The sequence below is a fragment of the Semicossyphus pulcher genome, unplaced genomic scaffold (assembly GCF_022749685.1).
Source record: "Semicossyphus pulcher isolate SPU_LCO1_2020_fin unplaced genomic scaffold, fSemPul1.0.p SCAF_19, whole genome shotgun sequence".
NCBI lineage: Eukaryota > Metazoa > Chordata > Actinopteri > Labriformes > Labridae > Semicossyphus > Semicossyphus pulcher.
The window spans coordinates 11068884-11095407 of NW_027211692.1; the positions used below are offsets into that span (position 1 = coordinate 11068884).

The following is a 26524-nucleotide window of genomic DNA, read 5'->3' on the forward strand; positions in this document are numbered from 1 at the left end:
TAACTTCCCTCCTCCTTTCACCTGTTTTCTAATCTATTTGCACAGTCAGTGTTATATATACAACTATTTCCCCCCCTTTGATATACGTCATTGTTTATTTAATCTCTTACACCACCCAGTTCTGTAGGTGATGTAGAGGCAGGGTCTATTACACATTAATAAGCCTCACTGTCAAATTTTTGTTTATCACATAATATAATATTATCTGATAATTGAATTATTATTATTATTTTTTTTAATCACATTCTTAAAATATTCTATAATTATAGTTTGAAATTAACAGTGAAAGGCCAATTCCCAAACACTTTAATTCAAATCATGAAAAGGTCAAATAAATAATGCCCCTTCAGGAAAGTAATGCAGAAGTTAGTGATGGAATAATCTAATTTATTTTAATTGAAGGTAATTAATACAAATCAGCTAAGCATCAAAAATACTCAACGTTGAATCAGCAAAAAAACGTGCATACAACACACCCTAGCTTTGAAGTCCAGTAGGTGGTAGCAGTATACCAAGCCTTATTCTGAGGTCTCTTATTTAGGAACGAATGGCAACAATTCCTTTTCACTAATACCTACAGTAGGATATATTTTTTGAAATAATACCAACAATTACAAAGATTTACTATTTACATATACATTTCCTTATGCAATGTTTTGGGATAAAAGTTTAAAATAAAATGTGATTCTTTGAATTTAAAATACATTAAAATTGAGCCTTCACAGTTCTGGCAAGTTACTGTAACTACAGAAAGTTGTTTACTACATTCTTTTCAATATATATACGTATATATATATATTTCCTTTTTTTGCGATAATGTCAACGTATATTCTCCCTGGCACCCTGGGGAGTATACTACAAAGCAGGATTTGGGGTTATCAAGATAACCTCAAGGTTAACTCTGGGTTTTAAGTTTCCCACTAAATTTAAATGCTTTGGTGTTATTCACTTATTTTCTATAATCTTTTTTTATAAAGAAAAATGCTTTTTTTTTTGCCAAAAGCATTGAGGCCATGTGACCTTATGGCTCAGAATTAATAAGAGAAATGAATACTAAGTCAGACAAAAAGGACACACCTGATTGGTGAATATATATGTTGAATTTTATTGCTTTTCATATTTAATATTTATACATCCATCCAGCCGTCCGTCCGTCCGTCCATCTAGCCGTCCATTATCTTCGGCTCATCTGGGTCGCGGTGGTGGCAGGCTAAGCAAGGTGACCCAGGTGTCCCTCTCCCCAGCCACGTTTTCCAGCTCCTCCTGCGGGATTCAGAGGCGTTCCCAGGCCATACGGGATAAATAATTCCTCCAGCAAGCTCTGGATTTGTCCCGAGGTCTCCTTCCATGTTCCTAGTTCGAATCCCGGTTCAGATGAAGTTGGCCTTTCCATGTGGAGTTTGCATGTTCTCCCTGTGCATGCATGGGTTCCCTCTGGGTACCCCAGCTTCCTCCCAAAGTCCAAAGACATGCTCATTACGTTAATTGTTGACTCTAAATTGCCCATAGGTGTGAATGTGAGCGTGAAAGATTGTCTCTATCGCATTTTAGCAGTATGTAGTCCCACAGTTTTCAGTTACAGTTTATGATAATATTTTCTAATGTGCATATAATAAACACCCTCTTTGGGATCTGTCATGGCAGGTGAATATTGAGGATGTTTTTAGAATTGCTATTTTTCCAATACTTTGAAACGTGGTTTACCTTGATGCATCGCTCTGGCTCTGGAGCTTCACGAGGTAATTTAGCCATGTAGGAAATGTTCCTGGATAAATCATCCCTCATTACAACCCTGGACCAACATTAAATACAATCACATCCCTTTGACAAATTCAGGTTAAAACAATTGAACAGTTAAGAGAACAGATAAAAATCTGTGTATAAAAGAATTACAGGAATATCTGAGAAAAACTACTTAAAACTGTCATGCCAGTGTGCATTACACAACGTTTTATGACTTAGGGGTTCCTCGACCCATGATTGCTTTCTTTGTGTTTCTCTCTGGTCTCAACAGGATTATGTAACATTTGGGTCCAAACAGCGCCACCAAGAGGCCAAAACTGGAGGCCAGGATGGCAAATATCTCCACTGCATCTGCATATTTGCCGGGTGAGTTGACATACGCAGGGACAAAGGCCACCCACACAGCACAGAAGATGAGCATACTGAACGTGATGAGTTTGGCCTCATTGAAGTTGTCAGGAAGATTCCTTGCCAGAAACGCTAAGAGGAAGCTGAGGATAGCCAAAAGGCCAATATAGCCAAGCAGAACTGCAAAGCCAACTGTGGACCCAACTACACACTCATACACTATCTTGTCATTGTGGTACTGAGTGTTTTTATGTGGAGTTGGAGAGGAAGACACAAGCCAAGTTGTGCAAATTGCTGCCTGGATAGATGTAAGAACCAGAATTGTCCCTCTCTGTTGCACAGCACCAAACCACTTCAGAACCTCCCCACCTCCTGGCTTGGAGGCCTTGAACACAGCCAGAACCACCATGGTTTTCACCAGGATGCATGAGATGCAAAGCACAAAGCTGATCCCAAATGCAGCATGTCTCAGCTGGCATGTCCATAGTCTGGGGCGGCCGATAAACAACAGTGAGCACAGGAAGCAAAGTTTTAGTGACACCAAGAGCAGGAAACTCAGTTCTGAATTGTTGGCGCGTACCATGGGTGTATGTTTATGATAGCTGAAGATTCCAAGTACAACAGTACATATAAAAGTACCCAGCAATGAGGCAGCTGTCAAGCAGATACCCAAAGGCTCATGGTACGAGAGAAACTCTGTTTTCTTAGGAACACAGTGGTCACGCTGAGGGCTGGACCAGAAGTCCTCTGGACAACTGGTGCATTCCATGGAGTCTGAAAAAAGGGGAAGTCCATGAAGTACATTGCTTTGTACATAAGATAATATCCTTAGAGTAAAAACATTATTGAAGATGAAAACTCACTAGTTTTATTGCTAATCTTGCCCTCAGAACATGAGATGCAGTCAAAACAACACAGAGGTTCCCCCTTCTGTCTTGCCATGCGGGTACCTGGGAGACAGCTCTCACTGCACACTGACCGAGGTGGCTGCACGGAGGAAATTAAATCTGTCACCATGTTGATTGTAAATTTCTTTGCTCTACCGTCCAAAATAGGAAATTGTTTCTGAACAAAAGGACTTACCTTTTTCAGTTTAAAGCTCCAGATGATTTTATCTTCATCAATTTTGAGTTCTTCACCTCTAGATTCTGACCTCATAACCTCACCCACATTCTGAACTATAGTTCTTCCATCAGGGAGCCACACCCAGTTAATGATATCATAGATTGGCAAGGCATCACCATTCTTATCAAACAACACTTGATCACCAAATTGTGTGGTGAAGTTGACCTTTTGCAAATAATGTGTAAGCTACAGATGGGCGAGAAAAGACACAAACAATAATGATACAACAAACTACCCAATGTAATCCTTTTACAATTCACTTGTTACTTATCAAATTTGAAAAATGGGCCTAGTGTCATGAATTAGATCAAAAAGGGTTAGTAACTTTTTAGAAAGTGTACTAGTGTGGAACATAATACTTTACTATTCATTGTACTGTTTTATAGTAAATAGTATTGTACTATATATATACAACTCTATAATAACTATCTTTGATGGAAAACACCACTTAGTTGGCCCCTCATGATGTGAAACATACGGTGGCCAAGAGATTTTGAACAAACTCTATGTATCCGAAACGCTTTGAAAATTTTGAAAACACAAATGCAAAAAGCTGAAACACAAAAACAAAAGCCACAACGGAAGTGAGCAAAAATGTGCAGAATAGTGTCTCCAGTTATTGTTGTTGCACAACCTTATACATGTGGGAGAGAGGATTACCTGCCCATCTTAGAAGTAACTGAAAACTTGTTTGCTGGATAATTGTTCAAAATTATTATTACAATCGTTATGTATTTGAACCAGGTGCGCTATGTTGTGCAACGTCTTTATATTTTCAGATAGTAGCCTACATAAATCTAAAATATATACAGACATTGAACAACATTGCAGAACCTCTCAGCCACCGTAGAAACAGCATTTAAGAATACAAAATGGGTGGAGTGTAAACTTATACCACACCTGCCATGGCTCCAGTCTTTGCAAACTGGCACAGCTGTGCCCACTGAAAGGCCCTCGCCCCGGCACACAGCGCAGCAAGTCATCGAGGGCATACGCCAGAGAATACACAGCCTTGTACACATTGTACTCGGGCCTGAGCTCTGACACATCCAACAACTCTGTCCCCACACTCTCCAGATCTTCCTGCCCAGTGCATAGTGCTCCTCCAGCTTCCAGCCAACCTGCTGGAGGGGGTGCAAATCTACACTGAAATGTGAACTCCCAAAACTGCCTCACCTGAGGGAAGAAATCAAGATTATAATTATGATGACAATGTGACCTTTACGTGCTGATGTAAAGAAAAGGGCCATTACTAAGCTATATCCGTGGGTGTTGTTGTATTGTTGGTCGGGACGTATTTGTAAGAGGAATTCCCTGAGCCCTGGTATTTCCCCTCGACGAATGGCGATGCCCAGTGTGCCTCCCAAGTATGGCATGATCTGTGGGGTTTGGAGCACAGTGGATGCTGTCCAGGCTTCACTTGCCATCCACTGTCGGCCTGTTACATTTTGCCTCACCACCTGTACAACACACCATACATAAATTGTTAGGTCACAGTGACACTCAAGTGAATATTATGTGACAAATTTTCCATTTAGTCTTTTGGTTGAACCCTAATATTACACAGTGGTTTATACCATCACATACTCTAATTCATATAACTGTATTTCAGAACAAAAGGTAATAAAAGCAAGATCAAGTTTAAAAAGTCAAAATAACATACCCCTGTTTATATATGATCATTTGAAATCATCAGATCATCAGCAGTAATAAACAATTTTTAAAGTCTTACCTCTTCCATGAGGTGAGTCATGTGGGTCTCATGTGCAAACACAATCACCACACGGGATGTGGATGTTTTTATCAAATCCACAATCCTTCTGAGTTCGGCTGGGTCATTGCCCCACGGCAAGATCTCTAAGAAGGCCAGACAACCTCCACCAGACTGTGCTAAGTCAGATTGAAAGGACCGGGCAGCGTGTAGTCCATAATCATCATCACTGACCAGAAGGCCCACCCAAGTCCAGCTGAAGTGGTTTAGAATCTGGATCATAGCACGCACCTTATTATATTGGGAAAAAACAGAGACTATATCTTTAGAACTAATTTGACAAGAACAATCATCATGTGCATCATCAAATCCACATAGGTTCCTAATGACACATAAAGCCCATTTGCTTTTTTTGGACACATGCAAGGAAGTGAAAATATCATGCAGGTAAGTATATTCTAAAGTATTTGATTTGCTGCTCTAGATTACCTGGAAAGTGTCACTTGGAATTGTCCTGAAGAAAGATGGAAAGCGTTGCCGATCACTCAGACAGGGACACGTGGCAAAGTAACTCACCTGTGAGAGACATGTGTATGAACGAGGGGTGTGCGGACCCATTCAATAAACTTTGAACATTCAAAAATAAAGAATATAAGTTACTTACAATGGGCAATTTGTATAAGCCTATCACGCTTGACATGGCGATAGTAAACGTTGAGTACGAATCACCCACAATCCCCAGGACTGGAGGTGACCCCACACAGGTCTCATCCAAAAGAAATTGCTCCTCTTGACCACTGGCCAGAGACAATGAAGCCCGAAATGAAATTCCAAGCGTGCCACAGCTGTCGTACAGACTGTATCCCAGAGTCACATTTGGCAGCAGGTTTGAGTTTCTGTTGATCTCATTAATAGCAAAGGCCATGGTGTGAGCATGCCTGAATCCTAGAATATCAAAGCTAACACACAAAAAGTCAACATTACCAAACAACAGATAATGTGTCACCATTACAACTGAGTAGAAAAACACATGAACACTCATATTGTCAGTAATTCATGACAAAATCCTCAGCAGTTATTTCGTGTTAGTTCCTCCCATAACTCGAGGGAGAGATGAATAATTCACTAAATTTTCAGCTGTGTGAAACTTACCCTTGGCACCTTGGCTGATTTGGCTCAGAGGTGAAGGAAAGCTCTGGGAAGATGGATGAGTAATGGACCTCAAACAGTCCACCCAGAACCACATCACCAGGCATGTGCAAACCATTGAGATGAAACCGTCTCCGTAAATTACAAGATTGGGAAAGAGACAAACACACAGGCAGTAAGAAAGAGGAAGAAAACAAAAACAAGACACACAGGCATATGCCAAAAACTGCACCCATAACTTCCCTCCTCCTCTCACCTGTTTTCTAATCTATTTGCACAGTCAGTGTTATATATACAACTATGTCCTCCCCTTTTATATACGTCATTGTTTGTTTAATCTCTTACACCACCCAGTTCTGTAGGTGATGTAGAGGCAGGGTCTATTACACATTAATAAGCCTCACTGTGAAATTGTAGTTATTCACATAATATAATATTATCTGATAATTGCATTAGTGTTTTTTTTTAATCACATTCTTTAATTATAAAATCTATTTAGTTTGAGATTAACAAATAAGTTACCCTCAGAGAAAGGCCATTTCCTATACACTTTAATTCAAATCATGAAAAGGTCAAATAAATAATGCCCCTTTAGGAAAGTAATGCACAAGTTAGTGATGGAATAATCTAATTTATTTTAAATGATGGTAATTGATACAAATCAGCTAAAAATCCAAAATGCTCAGCGTTGAATCAGCAAAAAAAACGTGCATACAACACACCCTAGCTTTGAAGTCCAGTAGGTGGTAGCACTATACCGAGCCTTAATCTGAGGTCTCTGATTTAGGAACGAGCAGCAACTATTCCTTTTCAATGATGATATCTACAGTAGGATTTATTTTTTAAAATAATACCAGAAGTTACAAAGATTTACTATTTCCGTATAAATTTCCTGATGCAATGTTTTGGTATAAAAGGTGAAATTAAATGTGATTGTTTGAATTTAAATTGAGCCTTCACAGTTCTGGAAAGTTACTGTGACTACAGAAAGTCGTTAACCACATATTTGTATTATTTTCTGATCCTGTCAATGTTTATTTTACCTGGCAACCTGTGGGGAATACTACGAAGCAGGATTTGCGGTTTGCATTTGCCCACTAGATTTTAAAAGCTTAGGTGTTATTCACTTATTTTCTTTAAATGTTTTTTATAAAGAATAAGGCCTTTTTTTGCCAAAAGCTTTAAGGTCATGTGACCTAATGACTCAAAATGAATGAGAGAAATTAATACTAAGTCAGACAAAAAGGACACACCTCATTATGTTGAATTTTATTGCTTTTTCTATTTGTATTAACCCATCCATCCATTATCTTCCATTTATCCGGGGCTGCCTCAGACTTGGAAGTGCTGACTCTCATCCCAACCGCTTCACACTCAGCTGCAACCCGCCCCAGTGCCTGCTGTAGGTCCCATTTTGATGAAGCCAACAGAACCACATCATCTGCAAAAAGCAGAGATGGAATTCTGAGGTCCCCAAAATGGAAACCCTCCTCCCCTGACTGTGTCTTGAGATCCTGTCCATGAAAATCACAAACAGAATCGGTGACGAGGGACAACCCTGGCGAAGGCCAACATGCACCGGGAATGTGTCTGACTGTACCCAGTGTGCGGACACAGCTCTCACTTTGGTTATACAGAGACCGGATGGCTCATAGCAACGGCCCCGGTACCCCATACTCCTGCGGTACCCCCCACAGGACCCCCTGGGGGACACGATTCAGAGACCTTCTCCAAGTCAACAAAACACATGTGAACTTGATGAGCAAACTCCCATGCCACCCCCAAGCAGCCCTGCAAGGGTAAAGAGTCGGTCCACTGTCCCACAGCCAGTTCGGAATCCGCATTGTTCCTCCTATGTCCAAGGTTGGAAGATCGGCCAGAGCGTCCTTTCCAGCACCCTGGAATAAACTTTGCCCAGGAGGCTGAGAATACCTTGTCATACCTGTTATACCTTGATAATAATCAGACCTCCGAGCGACATTGAAAAGGCGTGTGAGCCAAGACAGCTCAACAATGTCCAGAGCCTTCAGCTCGAAATAAAAGGACTACTTGGGAACATGATCCAGTGTGTGGACTCCATTTTTCGCATCAGAGCCTTCAGCATTTCAGGGCAAATCTCATCTACACCTGGGTTCAGGAGTTCCTCAAAGTGTTCCTTCCACCGTCCGATGATATCCCCAGTCCGGGTCATCAGTTCTCCACCTTTGCTGAAAACAGCTTGAGCCAATCCCTGCTTCCCCTTCCAAGGCCGTCTAAAGGTTTGCCAGAACTCCCTTGAGGCCAACTGAAAGTACTTCTCCATAGCCTCCCTGAACTCCTTCCACACCCAGGTTTTTGCTTCCGAACCACCGAAGCTGCAGCCCTTCATACCACCACGTGCCTATCTGCTGCCTCTGGAGACCCCTTATCTAACCAAGCCCTCTAGGCCTCCTTTTTCAGTCAGTCAAGGAGATCTGGTGTTCCACATTGGACTGATGAACGATGACAGGCATGGCATGGCTGAATCCACCAGCAGTGTGACTCAGACCCCTCCATGAATCACCACCTTAACATGGTGGAGGGGTTTGCGTGTCCCTGTGAACCTGGGAGCTGTGTTGTCACATTAGCCCCTGGTAGGGTCTCCCAAGGCAAATTGTTCCCAGGGGAGGGACCAGAATAAGAGCGGTTCAAAAAACGAAAAGGCTGAAAAACGTTACAGCTAACTCGCCCAGATCAGGGAGACCGGGGCTATCCCCGGGAGTCAGACCTGGGGGTGATGCTCAATGGAGAGCATCTGCTGGACGGGCTCAGCCTGAAGAGAAATCATGGAGCCGCTGCCTTGTGGGCCCCACCCCCTCAGGGATAGGCATTGGGGTCAGGTGCAATGTAAACCGGGCGGCAGGCGAAGGGAGGGGACCTTGGCATGCTGATCCCTGGTAGGGTAGACTGGTTCTTGGCACGTGGCACGTCACCTCTCTGGCGGGGAAGGAACCAGAGCTTGTGCGGGAGGTGGGGCGCTACCAACGAGATAAAGTTGGGCTCACGTCCACGTACAGCTCCGGTTTTGAAACCAAATTCCTGGAGAGGGGCTGGACTCTCTCCTTTTCCGAAGTTGCCCAGGGTGAGAGGTGCTGTTATTGGACTGCTGTGCTCATCATGGATTGGCCATAATGAACACCATGTTTCAGCATAGGGTGATTCATAAGTGTACCTGGCACCAGAACACCCTAGGCCGAAGATCAATGATCGACTTTGTTGTCGTATCATCAGATCTGCGGCCGTATGTTTTGGACACTGGTGAAGAGAGGAGCAGAGGTGCCAAGTGATCACCACCTGATGGCGAGTTGCATCAGATGGCGTGGGAGGCTGCCAGACAGACCTGGTAAACCTAAATGTGTAGTGAGGGTGAGCTGGGAACGTCTGGCCGAGTCCCCTGTCTGCGAGGTCTTCAACTCCCACCTCCGGAAGAATTTCTCTTGCATCTCGGGGGAGGTTGGGGACATGGAATCTGAATGGACCATGTTTAAGAACGTTGGTGCCTGTCGTGGCGGCAACATTACAGTGGATATAAAAAGTCTACACACCCCTGTTCAAATGCCAGGTTTTTGTCATGTAAAAAAATTACATCAAGATAAATAATTTCACAACATTTTCCACCTTTAATGTGACTTATAACCTGTACAACGCAATTGAAAAACAAACAGAAATCTTTCAGGGAGGTAAAGTAAAAATAAACAACTGAGATAATGTGGTTGCATAAGTGTGCACACCCTTTTATAACTGGGGATGTGGCTGAGTTCAGATTTAACCAATTACATTCAAACTCATGTTAAATTGGAGTCAGCACACACCTGTCACCAAATAAAGTGCCTCTGATCAACCCCAAATGAAGTTCAGCTGTTCTAGTAGGCTTTTCCTGACATTTTTTTTGCCACATCTTCCAGCACAAGCCATGGTCCGCAGAGAGCTTCCAAAGCATCAGAGGGATCTCATTATTCAGAGATATCAGTCAGGTGAAGGCTACAAAAGAATTTCCAAGGAATTAAATATACCATGGAACACAGTGAAGACCGTCATCATCAAGTGGAGAAAATATGGCACAATAGTGACATTACCAAGAACAGGACGTCCTTCAAAAATTGATGATAAAACGAGAAGAAAACTGGTCAGGGAGGCTGCCAAGAGGCCGACAGCAACACTGAAGGAGCTGCAGGAATTTCTGGCAAGTACTGGCTGTGTAGTACATGTGACAACAATCTCCTGTCTTCTTCACATGTCTGGGCTATGGGGTAGGGTGGAAAGACGGAAGCCTTATCTTACAAAGAAAAACATCAAAGCCCGGCTTAATTTTGCAAAAAGACATCTGAAATCTCCCAAACGCATGTGGGAAAATGTGTTATGGTCTGATGAAACCAAGGTTGAACGTTTTGGACATAATTCCAAAAGGTATATTTGGCGCAAAAACAACACTGCTCATCACCAAAAGAACACCATACCTACAGTGAAGTATGGTGGTGGCAGCATCATGCTTTGGGGCTGTTTTTCTTCAGCTGGAACTGGGGCCTTAGTCAGGGTGGAGGGAATTATGAACAGTTCCAAATACCAGTCAGTGTTGGCACAAAACCTTCGGCCTTCTGTTAGAAAGCTGAAGATGAAGAGGAACTTCATCTTTCAGCACGACAATGACCCAAAGCACACATCTAAATCAACCAAAGAATGGCTTCACCGGAATAAGATTGAGGCTTTGGAATGGCCCAGCCAGAGTCCAGCCCTGAATCCCATCGAACATCTGTGGGGTGATCTGAAGAGGGCTGTGCACAGGAGATGCCCTCGCAATCTGTCAGATTTGGAGCGGTTTTGCAAAGAAGAGTGGGCAAATATTGCCACATCAAGATGTGCCACGCTGATAGGCTCCTACCCAAGAAGACTGAGTGCTGTAATAAAAGCCAAAGGTGCTGCAACAAAGTATTAGTTTAAGGGTGTGTATATTTATGCAACCAGGTTCTTTTAAGTTTTTTATTTTATATTCTTCCCCTTTCCCCTTCAGTTTGTTTTTCAATTGCGTTGTACAGGTTATAGGTCACATTAAAGGTGGAAAAAGTTGTGAAATTATTTGTCTTGCTGTCATTTTTTTACATCACGAAAACCTGGCATTTGAACAGGGGTGTGTAGACTTTTTATATCCACTGTATATACCTTTAATATTAATATTTTCTCATAAAAATGTAGGTTTTTTTCAATAGCTTCCATTTCATGTGACCCAGTGTCCTCAAATCAATGTCAGATGTTAATTCTCAGGTGGACAAATAAGACACACCTCATTGTATGGGAATTTATTGCCGTTTCTATTTTCTATTAATATTTTTATGGTAAGGTTTTATGGTATGTATGCTTGTTTTTCAATAGCTTCAGTGTCCTCAAATGAATGTAAATTTGATTTTCTTTTTTTTATTTAACAAATAATTGTTTAGGCTGCACGGTGGTAAACTGGTTAGTGCTGTTGCCTCACAGCTAGAAGGCTCCTGGTTCGAATCCTGGTTCAGATAAAGTTGGCCTTTCTGTGTGGAGTTTGCATGTTCTTCCTGTGCATGCCTGGTTTCCCTCCAGGTAAGTTGGCTTCCTCCCACAGTCCAAATGCATGCTCGTTATTGGTGTCTCTAAATTGACAGTAGATGTGAATGTGAACGTGAAAGGTTGTAGGTCTCTATGTGTCCGCCCTGTGATTGACTGGCGATCAATCCAGGGTGTACCCTGCCTCTCGTCCAATGACAGCTGGGATAGGCTCCAGCCCCCCGCGACCCTGAACAGGATAAGCGGTATAGATAATGGATGGATGGATGATGAATGGAAATAGTTGTTTATAATATGCTGAAAATCTAAGATAAAGTGAATAAATAAAGTAGAAATTAATACAAATATGTTGCTTAATAAGTCTACATAATGAGAATGCATGTTTGTTGCTCAAGGCACCTCAGTTAGTACACAGTATGATCAAAGAAAATGATGATTATAGCCATATATGTTTTTTACAGTGTTCGCAAACCATTGTCCAGCCATGTCAAAGGATGGTAAAATGGTAAAACTGAAAGTGGGAAAATGGGAATTTTGCATCTTAGCAAAAAATAAGTAATCCATTATATTGACATACGAGATCTCAATTAATAATCTATGCTTTTTAATAGATGATGCTGATTAAACTTTAACGAAGTGTTAGTTACAGAATGAGGTACTGACACAACCATGTGACCATGAAGCCTACAGTAGAGTAGATTTGGTGTCTCTTGTCCAACAGAGAGCAAGAAAGACATACCAGCAGCATATTTTTAAAATTGCATTTTTATAGTATGTATTCCCACATTTTTCAGTGACAGTTTATGATCATGTTTTGTAATGTGCATATAATAAACACCCTCTTTGGGATCTGTCATGGCAGGTGAATATTGAGGCTGTTTTTAGAATAGCTATTTTTCCAATACTTTGAAACATTGTTTACCTTGATGCATCGCCCTGGCTCTGGAGCTGCACGAGATAATTTAGCTTTGTAGGAAATGTTCCTGGATTAATCATCCCTCATTACAACCCTGGACCAACATTAAATACAATCACATCCCTTTGACAAATTCAAGTTAGAACAATTGAACAGTGAAGAGAACAGATAAAATCCATGAATAAAAGAATTACAGGAATATCTGAGAAAAACTACCTTAAAACTGCCATGCCAGGGTGCATTACACAACGTTTTATGACTTAGGGGTTCCTCGACCCATGATTGCTTTCTTTGTGTTCCTCTCTGGTCTCAATAGGATTATGTAACATTTGGGTCCAAACAGCGCCACCAAGAGGCCAAAACTGGAGGCCAGGATGGCAAATATCTCCACTGCATCTGCATATTTGCCTGGGGAGTTGACATACACAGGGACAAAGGCCACCCACACAGCACAGAAGATGAGCATACTGAAAGTGATGAGTTTGGCCTCATTGAAGTTGTCAGGAAGATTTCTTGCCAGAAATGCTAAGAGGAAGCTGAGTATAGCCAGTAAGCCGATATAGCCAAGCAGAACTGCAAAGCCAACTGTGGACCCAACTACACACTCATACACTATCTTGTCATTGTGGTACTCAGTGTTTTTATGTGGAGTTGGAGAGGAAGACACAAACCAAGCAGTGCAAATTGCTGCCTGGATGGATGTAAGAACCAGAACTGTCCCTCTCTGTTGCACAGCACCAAACCACTTCAGAACCTCCCCACCTCCTGGCTTGGAGGCCTTGAACACAGCCAGAACCACCATGGTTTTCACCAGGATGCATGAGACACAAAGAACAAAGATGATCCCAAATGCAGCATGTCTCAGCTGGCATGTCCATAGTCTGGGGCGGCCGATAAACAACAGTGAGCACAGGAAGCAAAGTTTTAGTGACACCAAGAGCAGGAAACTCAGTTCTGAATTGTTGGCGCGTACCATGGGTGTATGTTTATGATAGCTGAAGATTCCAAGTACAACAGCACAGATAAAAGTGCCCAGCAATGAGGCAGCTGTCAAGCAAATACCCAAAGGCTCATGGTACGAGAGAAACTCTGTTTTCTTAGGAACACAGTGGTCACGCTGAGGGCTGGACCAGAAGTCCTCTGGACAACTGGTGCACTCCATGGAATCTGAAAAAAAGGGGAAGTACATGAAGTACATTGCTTTGTACAGAAAAATATGGAAGATGAAAACTCACCAGTTTTATTGCTAATCTTGCCGTCAGAACACAGGATGCAGTCAAAACAACACAGAGGTTTCCCCTTCTTTCTTGCCATGCGGGTACCTGGGAGACAGCTCTCACTGCACACTGACCGAGGTGGCTGCATAGAGGAAATTAAATCTGTCATCAAGTTGATTTTAAATTTCTTTGCTCTACTGTCCAAAATAGGAAATTGTTTCTGAACAAACAGAGCTTACCTTTTTCAGTTTAAAGCTCCAGACGATTTTATCTTCATCAATTTTGAGTTCTTCACCTCTAGAGTCTGACCTCTTAACCTCACCCACATTCTGAACTATAGTTCTTCCATCAGGGAGCCACACCCAGTTAATGATGTCATAGATTGGCAAGGCATCACCATTCTTATCAAACGACACTTGATCACCAAATTGTGTGGTGAAGTTGACCTTTTGCAAATAATGTGTAAGCTACAGATGGGTGAGAAAAGACACAAACAATAATGATACAACAAACTACCAAATGTAATCCTTTTACAATTCACTTGTTACTAATCAAATTTGAAAAAAGGGCAGAGTGTCATGAATTAGATCAAAAAGGGTTAGTAACTTTTTAGAAAGTGTACTGGTGTTGAACACAATACTTTACTATTTATTGTACCATTTTATAGTAAATAGTGTTGTACTATATATATACAACTCTATAATAACTCTCTTTGATGGAAAACAACACTTAGTTGGCCCCTCATGATGTGAAACATACGGTGGCCAAGAGATTTTGAACAAACTCTATGTATCCGAAACGCTTTGAAAATTTTGAAAACACAAATGCCAAAGCCGAAACACAAAAACAAAAGCCACAACGGAAGTGAGCAAAAATGTGCAGAATAGTGTCTCCAGTTTGTTATTGTTGTTGCACAACCTTATACATGTGGGAGAGAGAAGTACCTGCCCATCTGAGAAGTATTTGAAACCATGTTTGCTGGATAATTATTAATTATTATTACTATCACTATGTATTTGATCCAAGTGCGTAATGTTGGGCAATGTCTTCATATTTTCATATTTATGTAAGCCTAACATTAAACGGCAGAGTAGCCTACATAAATCTAAAATATATACAGACATTGAACAACATTGCAGAACCTCTCAGCCACCGTAGAAACATCATTTAAAAACGAAAAACGGTAGAGTGTAAACTTATACCACACCTGCCAAGGCTCCAGTCTTTGCAAACTGGCACAGCTGTGCCCACTGAAAGGCCCTCCCCCGGGCACACAGCGCAGCATGTCATCGAGTGCATATGCCAGAGAATACACAGCCTTGTACACATTGTACTCGGGCCTGAGCTCTGACACATCCAACAACTCTGTCCCCACACTCTCCAGATCTTCCTGCCCAGTGCATAGTGCTCCCCCAGCTTCCAGCCAACCTTCTGGAGGGGGTGCAAATCTACACTGAAATGTGAACTCCCAAAACTGCCTCACCTGAGAGAAGAAATCAAGATTATAATTATGATGACAATGTGACCTTTACGTGCTGATGTAAAGAAAAGGGCCATTACTAAGCTATTTCCGTGGGTGTTGTTGTATTGTTGGTCGGGACGTATTTGTAAGAGGAATTCCCTGAGCCCTGGTATTTCCCCTCGACGAATGGCGATGCCCAGTGTGCCTCCCAAGTATGGCATGATCTGTGGGGTTTGGAGCACAGTGGATGCTGTCCAGGCTTCACTTGCCATCCACTGTCGGCCTGTTACATTTTGCCTCACCACCTGTACAACACACCATACATAAATTGCTAGGTCACAGTGACACTCAAGTGAATATTATGTGACAAATTTTCCATTTAGGCTTTTGGTTGAATCCTAAAATTTACACAGTGGTTTATATCATCACATACTCTTATTCATATAACTGTATTTTTCAGAACAAAAGGAAATAAAAGCAAGATCAAGTTTTAAAAGTCAAAATAACTATAACATACCCCTGTTAATATATGATCATTTGAAATCATCAAATCAACAGCAGTAATAAACACTTTTTAAAGCCTTACCTCTTCCATTAGGGGAATCATGTGGGTCTCATGTGCAAACATAATAACCACATGGGATGTGGATGTTTTTATCAAATCCACAATCCTTCTGAGTTCGGCTGGGTCATTGCCCCACGGCAAGATCTCTAAGTAGGCCAGACAACCTCCACCAGACTGTGCTAAGTCAGATTGAAAGGACTGGGCAGCGTGTAGTCCATAATCATCATCACTGACCAGAAGGCCCACCCAAGTCCAGCTGAAGTGGTTTAGAATCTGGATCATAGCACGCACCTTATTATATTGGGAAAAAACAGAGACTATATCTTTAGAACTCATTTGACAAGAACAATCATCATGTGCATTATCAAATCCACATAGGTTCTTAATGACACATATAGCCCATATGCTTTTTTTTGACACATACAAGGAAGTGAAAATATCATGCAGGTAAGTATATTCTAAAGTATTTGATTTGCTGCTCTAGAGTACCTGGAAAGCGTCACTTGGAATTGTTCTAAAGAAAGATGGAAAGCGTGGCCGATCACTCAGGCAGGGACACGTGGCAAAGTAACTCACCTGTGAGAGACATGTATGAATGAGGGGTGTGTGGACCCATTCAGTAAACTTTGAATATTCAAGAATATAAGTTACTTACAATGGGCAATTTGTATAAACCTATCACGCTTGACATTGCGATAGTAAACGTTGAGTACGAATCACCCACGATCCCCAGGACTGGAGGTGACCCCACACAGGTCTCATCCAAAAGAAATTGCTCCTCTTGACCACTGGCCAGAGACAATGAAGCCCGAAATGAAATTCCAAGTGTGGCACAGCTGTCATACAGACTGTATCCCAGAGTCACATTTGGTAGCAGGTTTGAGTTTCTGTTGATCTCATTAATAGCAAAGGCCATGGTGTGAGCATGCCTGAATCCTAGAATATCAAAGCTAACACACAAAAAGTCAACATTACCAAACAACAGATAATGTGTCACCATTACAACTGAGTAGAAAAACACATGAACACTCATATTGTTATTAATTCATGACAAAATCCTCAGCAGTTATTTCGTGTTAGTTTCTCTGCTAACTCAAAGGAGAGAAGAATAATTAACTACATTTTCAGCTCACCCTTGGCACTGTGGTTGATTTGGCTCAGAGGTGAAGGAAAGTTCAGGGAAGATGGATGAGTAATGGACCCCAAACAGTCCACCCAGAACCACATCACCAGGCATGTGCATACCATCGAGATGAAACCGTCTTTGTAAATTACAAGTTTGGTAAAGAGACAAAATGACAGGCAGTAGGAAAGAGGAAGAAATCAAAAACAAGACACACAGGCGTATGCCAAAAACTGCACCCATAACTTCCCTCCTCCTTTCACCTGTTTTCTAATCTATTTGCACAGTCAGTGTTATATATACAACTATGTCAACCCCTTTGATATACGTCATTGTTTGTTTAATCTCTTACACCACCCAGTTCTGTAGGTGATGTAGAGGCAGGATCGATTACACATTAATAAGCCTCACTGTGAAATTGTAGTTAATCACATAATATAATATTATCTGATAATTGCATTAGTGCTCTTTTTTAATCACATTCTTAATAGATTTTCTAATTATAGTTTGAGATTGACAAATAAGTTACCCTCAGAGAAAGGCCATTTCCTGTACACTTTCATTCAAATCATGAAAAGGTCAAATAAATAATGCCCCTTCAGGAAAGTAATGCACAAGTTAGTGATAGAATAATCTAATTTATTTTAAATGATGGTAATTAATACAAATCAGCTAAGCATCAAAAATGCTCAGCGTTGAATCAGCAAAAAAACATGTCCATACAACACACCCTAGCTTTGAAGTCCAGTAGGTGGTAGCAGTATACCAAGCCTTATTCTGAGGTCTCTGATTTAGGAATGAGTGGCAACAATTCCTTTTCAATAATGTTACCTACAGTAGGATTTATTTTTTAAAATAATACCAGAAGTTACAAAGATTTACTATTTCCGTATACATTTCCTGATGCAATGTTTTGGTATAAAAGGTGAAATTAAAATGTGATTGTTTGAATTTAAATTGAGCCTTCACAGTTCTGGAAAGTTACTGTGACCACAGAAAGTCGCTAACCACATATTTGTATTATTTTCTGATCCTGTCAATGTTTATTTTACCTGGCACCCTGTGGGGAATACTACGAAGCAGGATTTGCGGTTATCAAGATAACTAGATTTTAAATGCTAAGGTGTTATTCACTTATTTTCTTTAAATGTTTTTATAAAGAATAAGGGGGTTTTTTTGCCAAAGGCTTTGAGGTCATGTGACCTAATGGCTCAAAATGAATGAGAGAAATTAATACCAAGTCAGACAAAAAGGACACACCTCATTATGTTGGATTTTATTGCTTTTTCTATTTCTATTAATCCATCCATCCATTTTCTTCCATTTATCCGGGGCCAACTCAGACTTGGAAGTGCTGACACTAATCCCAACCGCTTCACACTCAGCTGCAACCCGCCCCAGTGCCTGCTGGAGGTCCCATTTTGATGAAGCATGCAGAACCACATCATCTGCAAAAAGCAGAGATGGAATTCTGAGGCCCCCAAACTGGAAACCCTCCACACTGTACCCAGTGTGCGGACACAGCTCTCACTTTGGTTATACAGAGACCGGATGGCTCATAGCAACGGCCCCGCACCCCATACTCCTGCGGTACCCCCCACAGGACCCCCTGGGGGACACGATTCAGAGACCTTCTCCAAGTCAACAAAACCTAAAGACCTAAAGTAAAGAGTTGGTCCACTGTCCCACAGCCAGTTCGGAATCCGCATTGTTCCTCCTATATCCAAGGTTCGAAGATCGGCCAGAGCGTCCTTTCCAGCAAGCACCTTGGAATAAACTTTGCCCAGGAGGCTGAGAATACCTTGTTATACCTGTTATACCTTGATAATTGGGGCACACCCTCCGGTCCCCCTTTTTGAAAATGGGAACCACTGACCCGGTCTACCATTCCACAGGTATCCCCAGTCCGGGTCAGCAGTTCTCTACCTTTGCTGAAAACAGCTTGAGCCAATCCCTGCTTCCCCTTCCAAGGCCGTCTAAAGGTTTGCCAGAACTCCCTTGAGGCCAACTGAAAGTCCCTCTCCATAGCCTCCCTGAACTCCTTCCACACCCATGTTTTTGCTTCCACAACCACTGAAGCTGCAGCCCTTCATACCACCACGTACCTATCTGCTGCCTCTGAAGACCCCTTGTCTAACCAAGCCCGAAAGGCCTCCTTCCTCAAGAAAATCTTGTGTTCCACATTGGACCATTGAACGATGACTTCTCATTCATGGCTGTATCCACCAGCTTCCCTCTAGGCTCCTTCATCCCCATCACAGCCAGTGTAGCTCAGACCCCTCCATGAATCGCCACCTTAACATGGTGGAGGGGTTTGCATGTCCCTGTGAACCTGGGAGCTGTGTTGTCACACTAGCCCCTGGTAGGGTCTTCCAAGGCAAACTGTTCCCAGGGGAGGGACCAGAATAAGAGCGGTTCCAAAAAACCCTATGAAAAGGCTGAACAACGGTACAGCTACCTCGGCCAGATCAGGGAGACCAGGGCTACCCCCGGGAGTCAGACCTGGGGGTGATGCTCAATGGAGAGCATCTGGTAGACGGGCTCAGCCTGAAGAGAAATCATGGAGCCGCTGCCTTGTGGGCCCACCCCCCTCAGGGATAGGCATAGGGGTCAGGTGCAATGTAAACCGGACAGCAGGAGGATGGGAGGGGACCTGGGCATGCTGATCCCTGGCAGGGTAGACTGGTTCTTGGTACATGGAACGTCACCTCTCTGGCGGGGAAGGAACCAGAGCTGGTGTGGGAGGTGGGGCGCTACCAACTAGATAAAGTTGCTCACGTCCACGTACAGCTCCGGTTCGGAATCCAAACTCCTGGAGAGGGGCTGGACTCTCTCCTTTTCCGAAGTTGCCAAGGATGAGAGGTGCCGGCGGGGTGCTGGGATACTCATAAGCCCCTAGCTGAGCGCTGCTGTGTTGGAGTTTTACCTGGTGGACGAGAGATTCGACTCTCTGGCACTGCATGTTGCAGAGAGGAAGGCTCTGTCTGTAGCTTATGCACCAAACAGCAGTTCAGAGTATGCACCCTCTTGGAGTCTTGGAAGGGGTTCTGCCTACAGACTCTACTGGGGGACTTTAACGTTCATGTGTGCAATGATGGTGAAACCTGGAGGGAGGTTATCTGTAGCAACAGCTTGCCCAATCTGAACCTGAGTGTTGTCTTGTTATAGGACTGCTGTGCTCGTACCTGGTACCAGAACACCCCAGGCCGAAGATCAATGATAGACTTTGCTGTCGTATCATCAGATCTGCGGCCGTATGTTTTGGACACTCTGGTGAAGAGAGGAGCACAGCTGCCAACTGATCACCACCTGATGGCGAGTTGTATCAGATGGCGTGGGAGGTTGCCAGACAGACCTGGTAAACCTAAATGTGTAGTGAGGGTGAGCTGGGAACGTCTGGCCGAGGCCCCTGTCTGCAAGGTCTTCAACTCCCACCTCCGGAAGAATTTTTCTTGCATCCTGGGGGAGGTTGGGGACATGGAATCCGAATGGACCATGTTGAAAGCCGTTGGTGCCTGTTGTGGCGGCAACCTTATATACCTTTAATATTAATATTTTCTCATAAAAATGTAGTTTTTTTTCAATAGCTTCCATGTTATGTGACCCAGTGTCCTCAAATCAATGTCAGATGTTAATTCTCAGGTGGACAAATAAGACACACCTCATTGTATGGGAATTTATTGCCGTTTCTATTTTCTATTAATATTTTTATGGTAAAATGTATGCTTGTTTTTCAATAGCTTTAGTGTCCTCAAATGAATGTAAATTAGATTTTCTTGTTTTTATTTAACAAATAATTGTTTAGGCTGCACGGTGGTGCACTGGTTAGCGCTGTTGCCTCACAGCTAGAAGGCTCCTAGTTCGAATCCTGGTTCAGATAAAGTGGGCCTTTCTGTGTGGAGTTTGCATGTTCTTCCTGTGCATGCCTGGTTTCCCTCCAGGTAAGCTGGCTTCCTCCCACAGTCCGAAGGCATGCTCGTTAGGTTAATTGGTGTCTCTAAATTGGCAGTAGATGTGAACGTGAACGTGAAAGGTTTTATGTCTCTATGTGTCCGCCCTGTGATTGACTGGCGATCAATCCAGGGTGTACCCTGCCTCTCGTCCATTGACAGCTGGGATAGGCTCCAACCCCCAGCGACCCTGAACAGTGTAAGCAGTATATATAATGGCTTGATGAATGGAAATAGTTGTTTATAATATGATGAAAATCTAAGATAAAGTGAATAAATAAAGTAGAAATTAATACAAATATGTTGCTTAATAATAATGAAATGCATGTTTGTTGCTCAAGGCACCTCAGTTATTACACAGTATGATCAAACAAAATGATGATTATAGCCATATATGTTTTTTCCAGTGTTTGCAAACCATTGTCCAGCCATGTCAAAATATGGTAAAATGGTAAAATTGAAAGGGTAAATGTGAATTTTGCATCTTAGCAAAAAATAAGTAATCCATTATAGTGACATACGAGATCTTAATTAATAATCTATGCTTTTTAATAGATGATGCTGATTAAACTTTAACGAAGTGTTAATTACAGAATGAGGTACTGACACAACCATGTGACCATGTAGCCTACAGTAGAGTAGATTTGGTGTCTCTTGTCCAACAGAGAGCAAGAAAGACATACCATCAGCATATTTTTAAAATTCCATTTTAGCAGTATGTAGTCCCACAGTTTTCAGTTACAGTTTATGATCATGTTTTGTAATGTGCATATCATAAACACCCTCTTTGGGATCTGTCATGGCAGGTGAATATTGAGGATGTTTTTGGAGCTCTGGATCTGCACGAGGTAATTTAGCCTTGTAGGAACTGTTCCTGGATTAATCATCCCTCATTACAACCCTGGACCAACATTAAATACAATCACATCCCTTTGACAAATTCAGGTTAGGAACAGTTAAGATAACAGATAAAATCCATGTATAAAAGAATTACAGGAATATCTGAGAAAAACTACCTTAAAACTGTCATGCCAGTGTGCATTACACAACGTTTTATGACTTAGGGGTTCCTCGACCCATGATTGCTTTCTTTGTGTTTCTCTCTGGTCTCAATAGGATTATGTAACATTTGGGTCCAAACAGCGCCACCAAGAGGCCAAAACTGGAGGCCAGGATGGCAAATATCTCCACTGCATCTGCATATTTGCCTGGGGAGTTGACATACACAGGGACAAAGGCCACCCACACAGCACAGAAGATGAGCATACTGAAAGTGATGAATTTGGCCTCATTGAAGTTGTCAGGAAGATTCCTTGCCAGAAACGCTAAGAGGAAGCTGAGGATAGCCAGTAAGCCAATATAGCCAAGCAGAACTGCAAAGCCAACTGTGGACCCAACTACACACTCATACACTATCTTGTCATTGTGGTACTGAGTGTTTTTATGTGGAGTTGGAGAGGAAGACACAAACCAAGCAGTGCAAATTGCTGCCTGGATAGATGTAAGAACCAGAACTGTCCCTCTTTGTTGCACAGCACCAAACCACTTCAGAACCTCCCCACCTCCTGGCTTGGAGGCCTTGAACACAGCCAGAACCACCATGGTTTTCACCAGGATGCATGAGACACAAAGAACAAAGATGATCCCAAATGCAGCATGTCTCAGCTGGCATGTCCATAGTCTGGGGCGGCCGATAAACAACAGTGAGCACAGGAAGCAAAGTTTTAGTGACATCAAGAGCAGGAAACTCAGTTCTGAATTGTTGGCGCGTACCATGGGTGTATGTTTATGATAGCTGAAGATTCCAAGTACAACAGCACAGATAAAAGTACCCAGCAATGAGGCAGCTGTCAAGCAAATACCCAAAGGCTCATGGTAAGTGAGAAACTCTGTTTTCTTAGGAACACAGTGGTCACGCTGAGGGCTGGACCAGAAGTCCTCTGGACAACTGGTGCACTCCATGGAGTCTGAAAAAAGGGGAAGTAGATGAAGTACATTGCTTTTTACGGAAAAATATGGAAGATGAAAACTCACCAGTTTTATTGCTGATCTTGCCGTCAGAACACAGGATGCAGTCAAAACAACACAGAGGTTTCCCCTTCTTTCTTGCCATGCGGGTACCTGGGAGACAGCTCTCACTGCACACTGACCGAGGTGGCTGCACAGAGGAAATTAAATCTGTCACCATGTTGATTGTAAATTTCTTTGCTCTACCGTCCAAAATAGGAAATTGTTTCTGAACAAACAGAGCTAACCTTTTTCAGTTTAAAGCTCCAGACGATTTTGTCTTCATCAATTTTGAGTTCTTCACCTCTAGAGTCTGACCTCATAACCTCACCCACGTTCTGAACTATAGTTCTTCCATCAGGGAGCCACACCCAGTTAATGATGTCATAGATTGGCAAGGCATCACCATTCTTATCAAACGACACTTGATCACCAAATTGCGTGGTAAAGTTGACCTTTTGCAAATAATGTGTAAGCTACAATGGGTGAGAAAAGACACAAACAATAATGATACAACAAACTACGAGAAGTACCTGCCCATCTGAGAAGTAATTGAAACCTTGTTTGCTGGATAATTATTACTCATTATCACTATCACTATGTATTTAAGTGCGCAATGTTGGCCAATGTCTTCATATTTTCAGATTTATGTAAGCCTAACATTAAATGGCAGAGTAGCCTACATAAATCTAAAATATATACAGACATTGAACAACATTGCAGAACCTCTCAGCCACCGTAGAAACATGATTGAAATACAAAAACGGGTAGAGTGTAAACTTATACCACACCTGCCAAGGCTCCAGTCTTTGCAAACTGGCACAGCTGTGCCCACTGAAAGGCCCTCTCCCGGGCACACAGTGCAGCATGTCATCGAGGGCATACGCCAGAGAATACACAGCCTTGTACACATTGTACTCAGGCCTGAGCTCTGACACATCCAACAACTCTGTCCCCACGCTCTCCAGATCTTCCTGCCCAGTGCATAGTGCTCCCTGAGCTTCCAACCAACCTTCTGGAGGGGGTGCAAATCTACACTGAAATGTGAACTCCCAAAACTGCTTCACCTGAGAGAAGAAATCAAGATTATAATTATGATGACAATGTGACCTTTACGTGCTGATGTAAAGAAAAGGGCCATTACTAAGCTATTTCCGTAGGTGTTGTTGTATTGTTGGTCGGGACGTATTTGCAACAGGAATTCCCTGAGCCCTGGTATTTCCCCTCGACGAATGGCGATGCCCAGTGTGCCACCCAAGTATGGCATGATCTGTGGGGTTTGGAGCACAGTGGATGCTGTCCAGGCTTCACTTCCCATCCACTGTCGGCCTGTTACATTTTGCCTCACCACCTGTATAGCTCACCATACATAAATTGTTAGGTCACAGTGACACTCAAGTGAATATTATGTGACAAATATTCCATTTAGTCTTTTGGTTGAATCCTAATATTACACAGTGGTTTATACCATCACATACTCTAATTCATATAACTGTATTTCAGAACAAAAGGTAATAAAAGCAAGATCAAGTTTTAAAAGTCAAAATAACTATAACATACACCTGTGTATATATGATCATTTGAAATCATCAGCAGTAATAAACATTTTTTAAAGTCTTACCTCTTCCATTAGGGGAATCATGTGGGTCTCATGCGCAAACACAATCACCACACGGGATGTGGATGTTTTTATTGAATCCACAATCCTTCTGAGTTCGGCTGGGTCATTGCCCCACGGCAAGATCTCTAAGTAGGCCAGACAACCTCCGCCAGACTGTGCTAAGTCAGATTGAAAGGACCGGGCAGCGTGTAGTCCATAATCATCATCACTGACCAGAAGGCCCACCCAAGTCCAGCTGAAGTGGTTTAGAATTTGGATCATAGCACGCACCTTATTATATTGAGAAAAAACAGAGACTATATCTTTAAAACTCATTTAACAAAAAAAATCATGTGCATCATCAAATCCACATAGGTTCTTAGTGACACATAAAGCCCATATACTGTTTTTTTGATACATACAAGGAAGTGAGAATATCATGCAGGTAAGTATATTCTAAAGTATTTGATTTGCCGCTCTAGATTACCTGGAAAGCGTCACTTGGAATTGTTCTAAAGAAAGATGGAAAGCGTGGCCGATCACTCAGGCAGGGACACGTGGCAAAGTAACTCACCTGTGAGAGACATTTGCATGAATGAGGGGTGTGTGGACCCATTCAATAAACTTTGAATATTCAAAAATAAAGAATATAAGTTACTTACAATGGGCAATTTGTATAAGCCTATCACGCTTGACATGGCGATAGTAAACGTTGAGTACGAATCACCCACGATCCCCAGGACTGGAGGTGACCCCACACAGGTCTCATCCAAAAGAAATTGCTCCTCTTGACCACTGGCCAGAGACAATGAACCCCGAAATGAAATTCCAAGTGTGCCACAGCTGTCATACAGACTGTATCCCAGAGTCACATTTGGCAGCAGGTTTGAGTTTCTGTTGATCTCATTAATAACAAAGGCCATGGTGTGAGCATGCCTGAATCCTAGAATATCAAAGCTAACACACAAAAAGTCAACATTACCAAACAACAGATAATGTGTCACCATTACAACTGAGTACAAAAACACATGAACACTCATATTGTCATTAATTCATAGCAAAATCCTCAGCAGTTATTTCATGTTAGTTTCTCCCATAACTCGGGGGAGAGAAGAATAATTAACTAAATTTTCAGCTGTGTGAAACTCACCCTTGGCACCTTGGCTGATTTGGCTCAGAGGTGAAGGAAAGTTCAGGGAAGATGGATGAGTAATGGACCTCAAACAGTCCACCCAGAACCACATCACCGGGCATGTGCATACCATTGAGATGAAACCGTCTTCTTAAATTACAAGATTGGGAAAGAGACAAACACACAGGCAGTAGGAAAGAGGAAGAAATCAAAAACAAGACACACAGGTGTGTGCCAAAAAAGGTACCCATTACTTCCCTCCTCCTTTCACCTGTTTTCTAATCTATTTACACAGTCAGCGTTATATATACAACTATGTCAACCCCTTTGATATACGTCATTGTTTGTTTAATCTCTGAAACCACCTAGCTCTGTAGGTGATGTAGAGGCAGGGTCTATTATACATTAATAAGCCTCACTTTCACATTTTAGTTAATCACATAATATATTATTATCTGATAATTGCATTTGTGCTCTTTTTTAATCACATTCTTAATACATTTTATAATGATAGAATGAGATTGACAAATAAATTGCCCTCAGAGAAAGGCCATTTCCTATACACTTTAATTAAAATCTTGAAAAGGTCAAATAAATAATGCCCCTTTAAGAAAATAATGCACAAGTTAGTGATGGAATAATTTAATTAATGACGGTCATTAATGCAAATCAGCTAATTATCAAAAATGCTCAGCGTTGAATCAGCAAAAAAACTTGTACATACAACACACCCTAGCTTTGAAGTCCAGTAGGTGGTAGCACTATACCAAGCCTAATTTTGAAGGTTCTGATTTAGGAATGAGTGGCAACTATTCCTTTTCAATAATCATACCTACAGTAGGATTCATTTTTTTAAATAATACAAGAAATAACGAAGATGTACTATTTCCATATACATTTCCTGATGCAATGTTTTGGTCTAAAAG

General features: G+C 42.0%; 3 protein-coding genes across 3 annotated transcripts; all 3 read right to left on the reverse strand.

Moving 5' to 3' along the window:
- Positions 1-1951: 1951 nt before the first annotated feature.
- LOC138597239 (extracellular calcium-sensing receptor-like) lies at positions 1952-6219 on the reverse strand. The gene is made up of 9 exons (XM_069668813.1): positions 6080-6219; positions 5592-5886; positions 5417-5503; positions 4949-5218; positions 4470-4676; positions 4117-4392; positions 3175-3402; positions 2955-3078; positions 1952-2865 (listed from the first exon to the last, which is right to left on the reverse strand). Exons 1-9 carry the CDS (start codon positions 6181-6183, stop codon positions 1952-1954), a joined length of 2505 nt encoding a protein of 834 aa, XP_069524914.1. The 5' UTR covers positions 6184-6219.
- A 6576-nt stretch (positions 6220-12795) lies between these two features.
- LOC138596819 (extracellular calcium-sensing receptor-like) lies at positions 12796-17029 on the reverse strand. The gene is made up of 9 exons (XM_069668233.1): positions 16920-17029; positions 16442-16736; positions 16276-16362; positions 15808-16077; positions 15320-15526; positions 14967-15242; positions 13999-14226; positions 13778-13901; positions 12796-13709 (listed from the first exon to the last, which is right to left on the reverse strand). The coding sequence occupies exons 1-9, from the start codon at positions 17027-17029 to the stop codon at positions 12796-12798; spliced, it is 2511 nt and encodes an 836-aa protein (XP_069524334.1).
- A 4883-nt stretch (positions 17030-21912) lies between these two features.
- On the reverse strand, positions 21913-25726 carry LOC138596811 (extracellular calcium-sensing receptor-like). Its single transcript, XM_069668222.1, has 9 exons — positions 25617-25726; positions 25129-25423; positions 24954-25040; positions 24488-24757; positions 24011-24217; positions 23658-23933; positions 23115-23342; positions 22894-23017; positions 21913-22826 (listed from the first exon to the last, which is right to left on the reverse strand). Exons 1-9 carry the CDS (start codon positions 25724-25726, stop codon positions 21913-21915), a joined length of 2511 nt encoding a protein of 836 aa, XP_069524323.1.
- Positions 25727-26524: the final 798 nt, after the last annotated feature.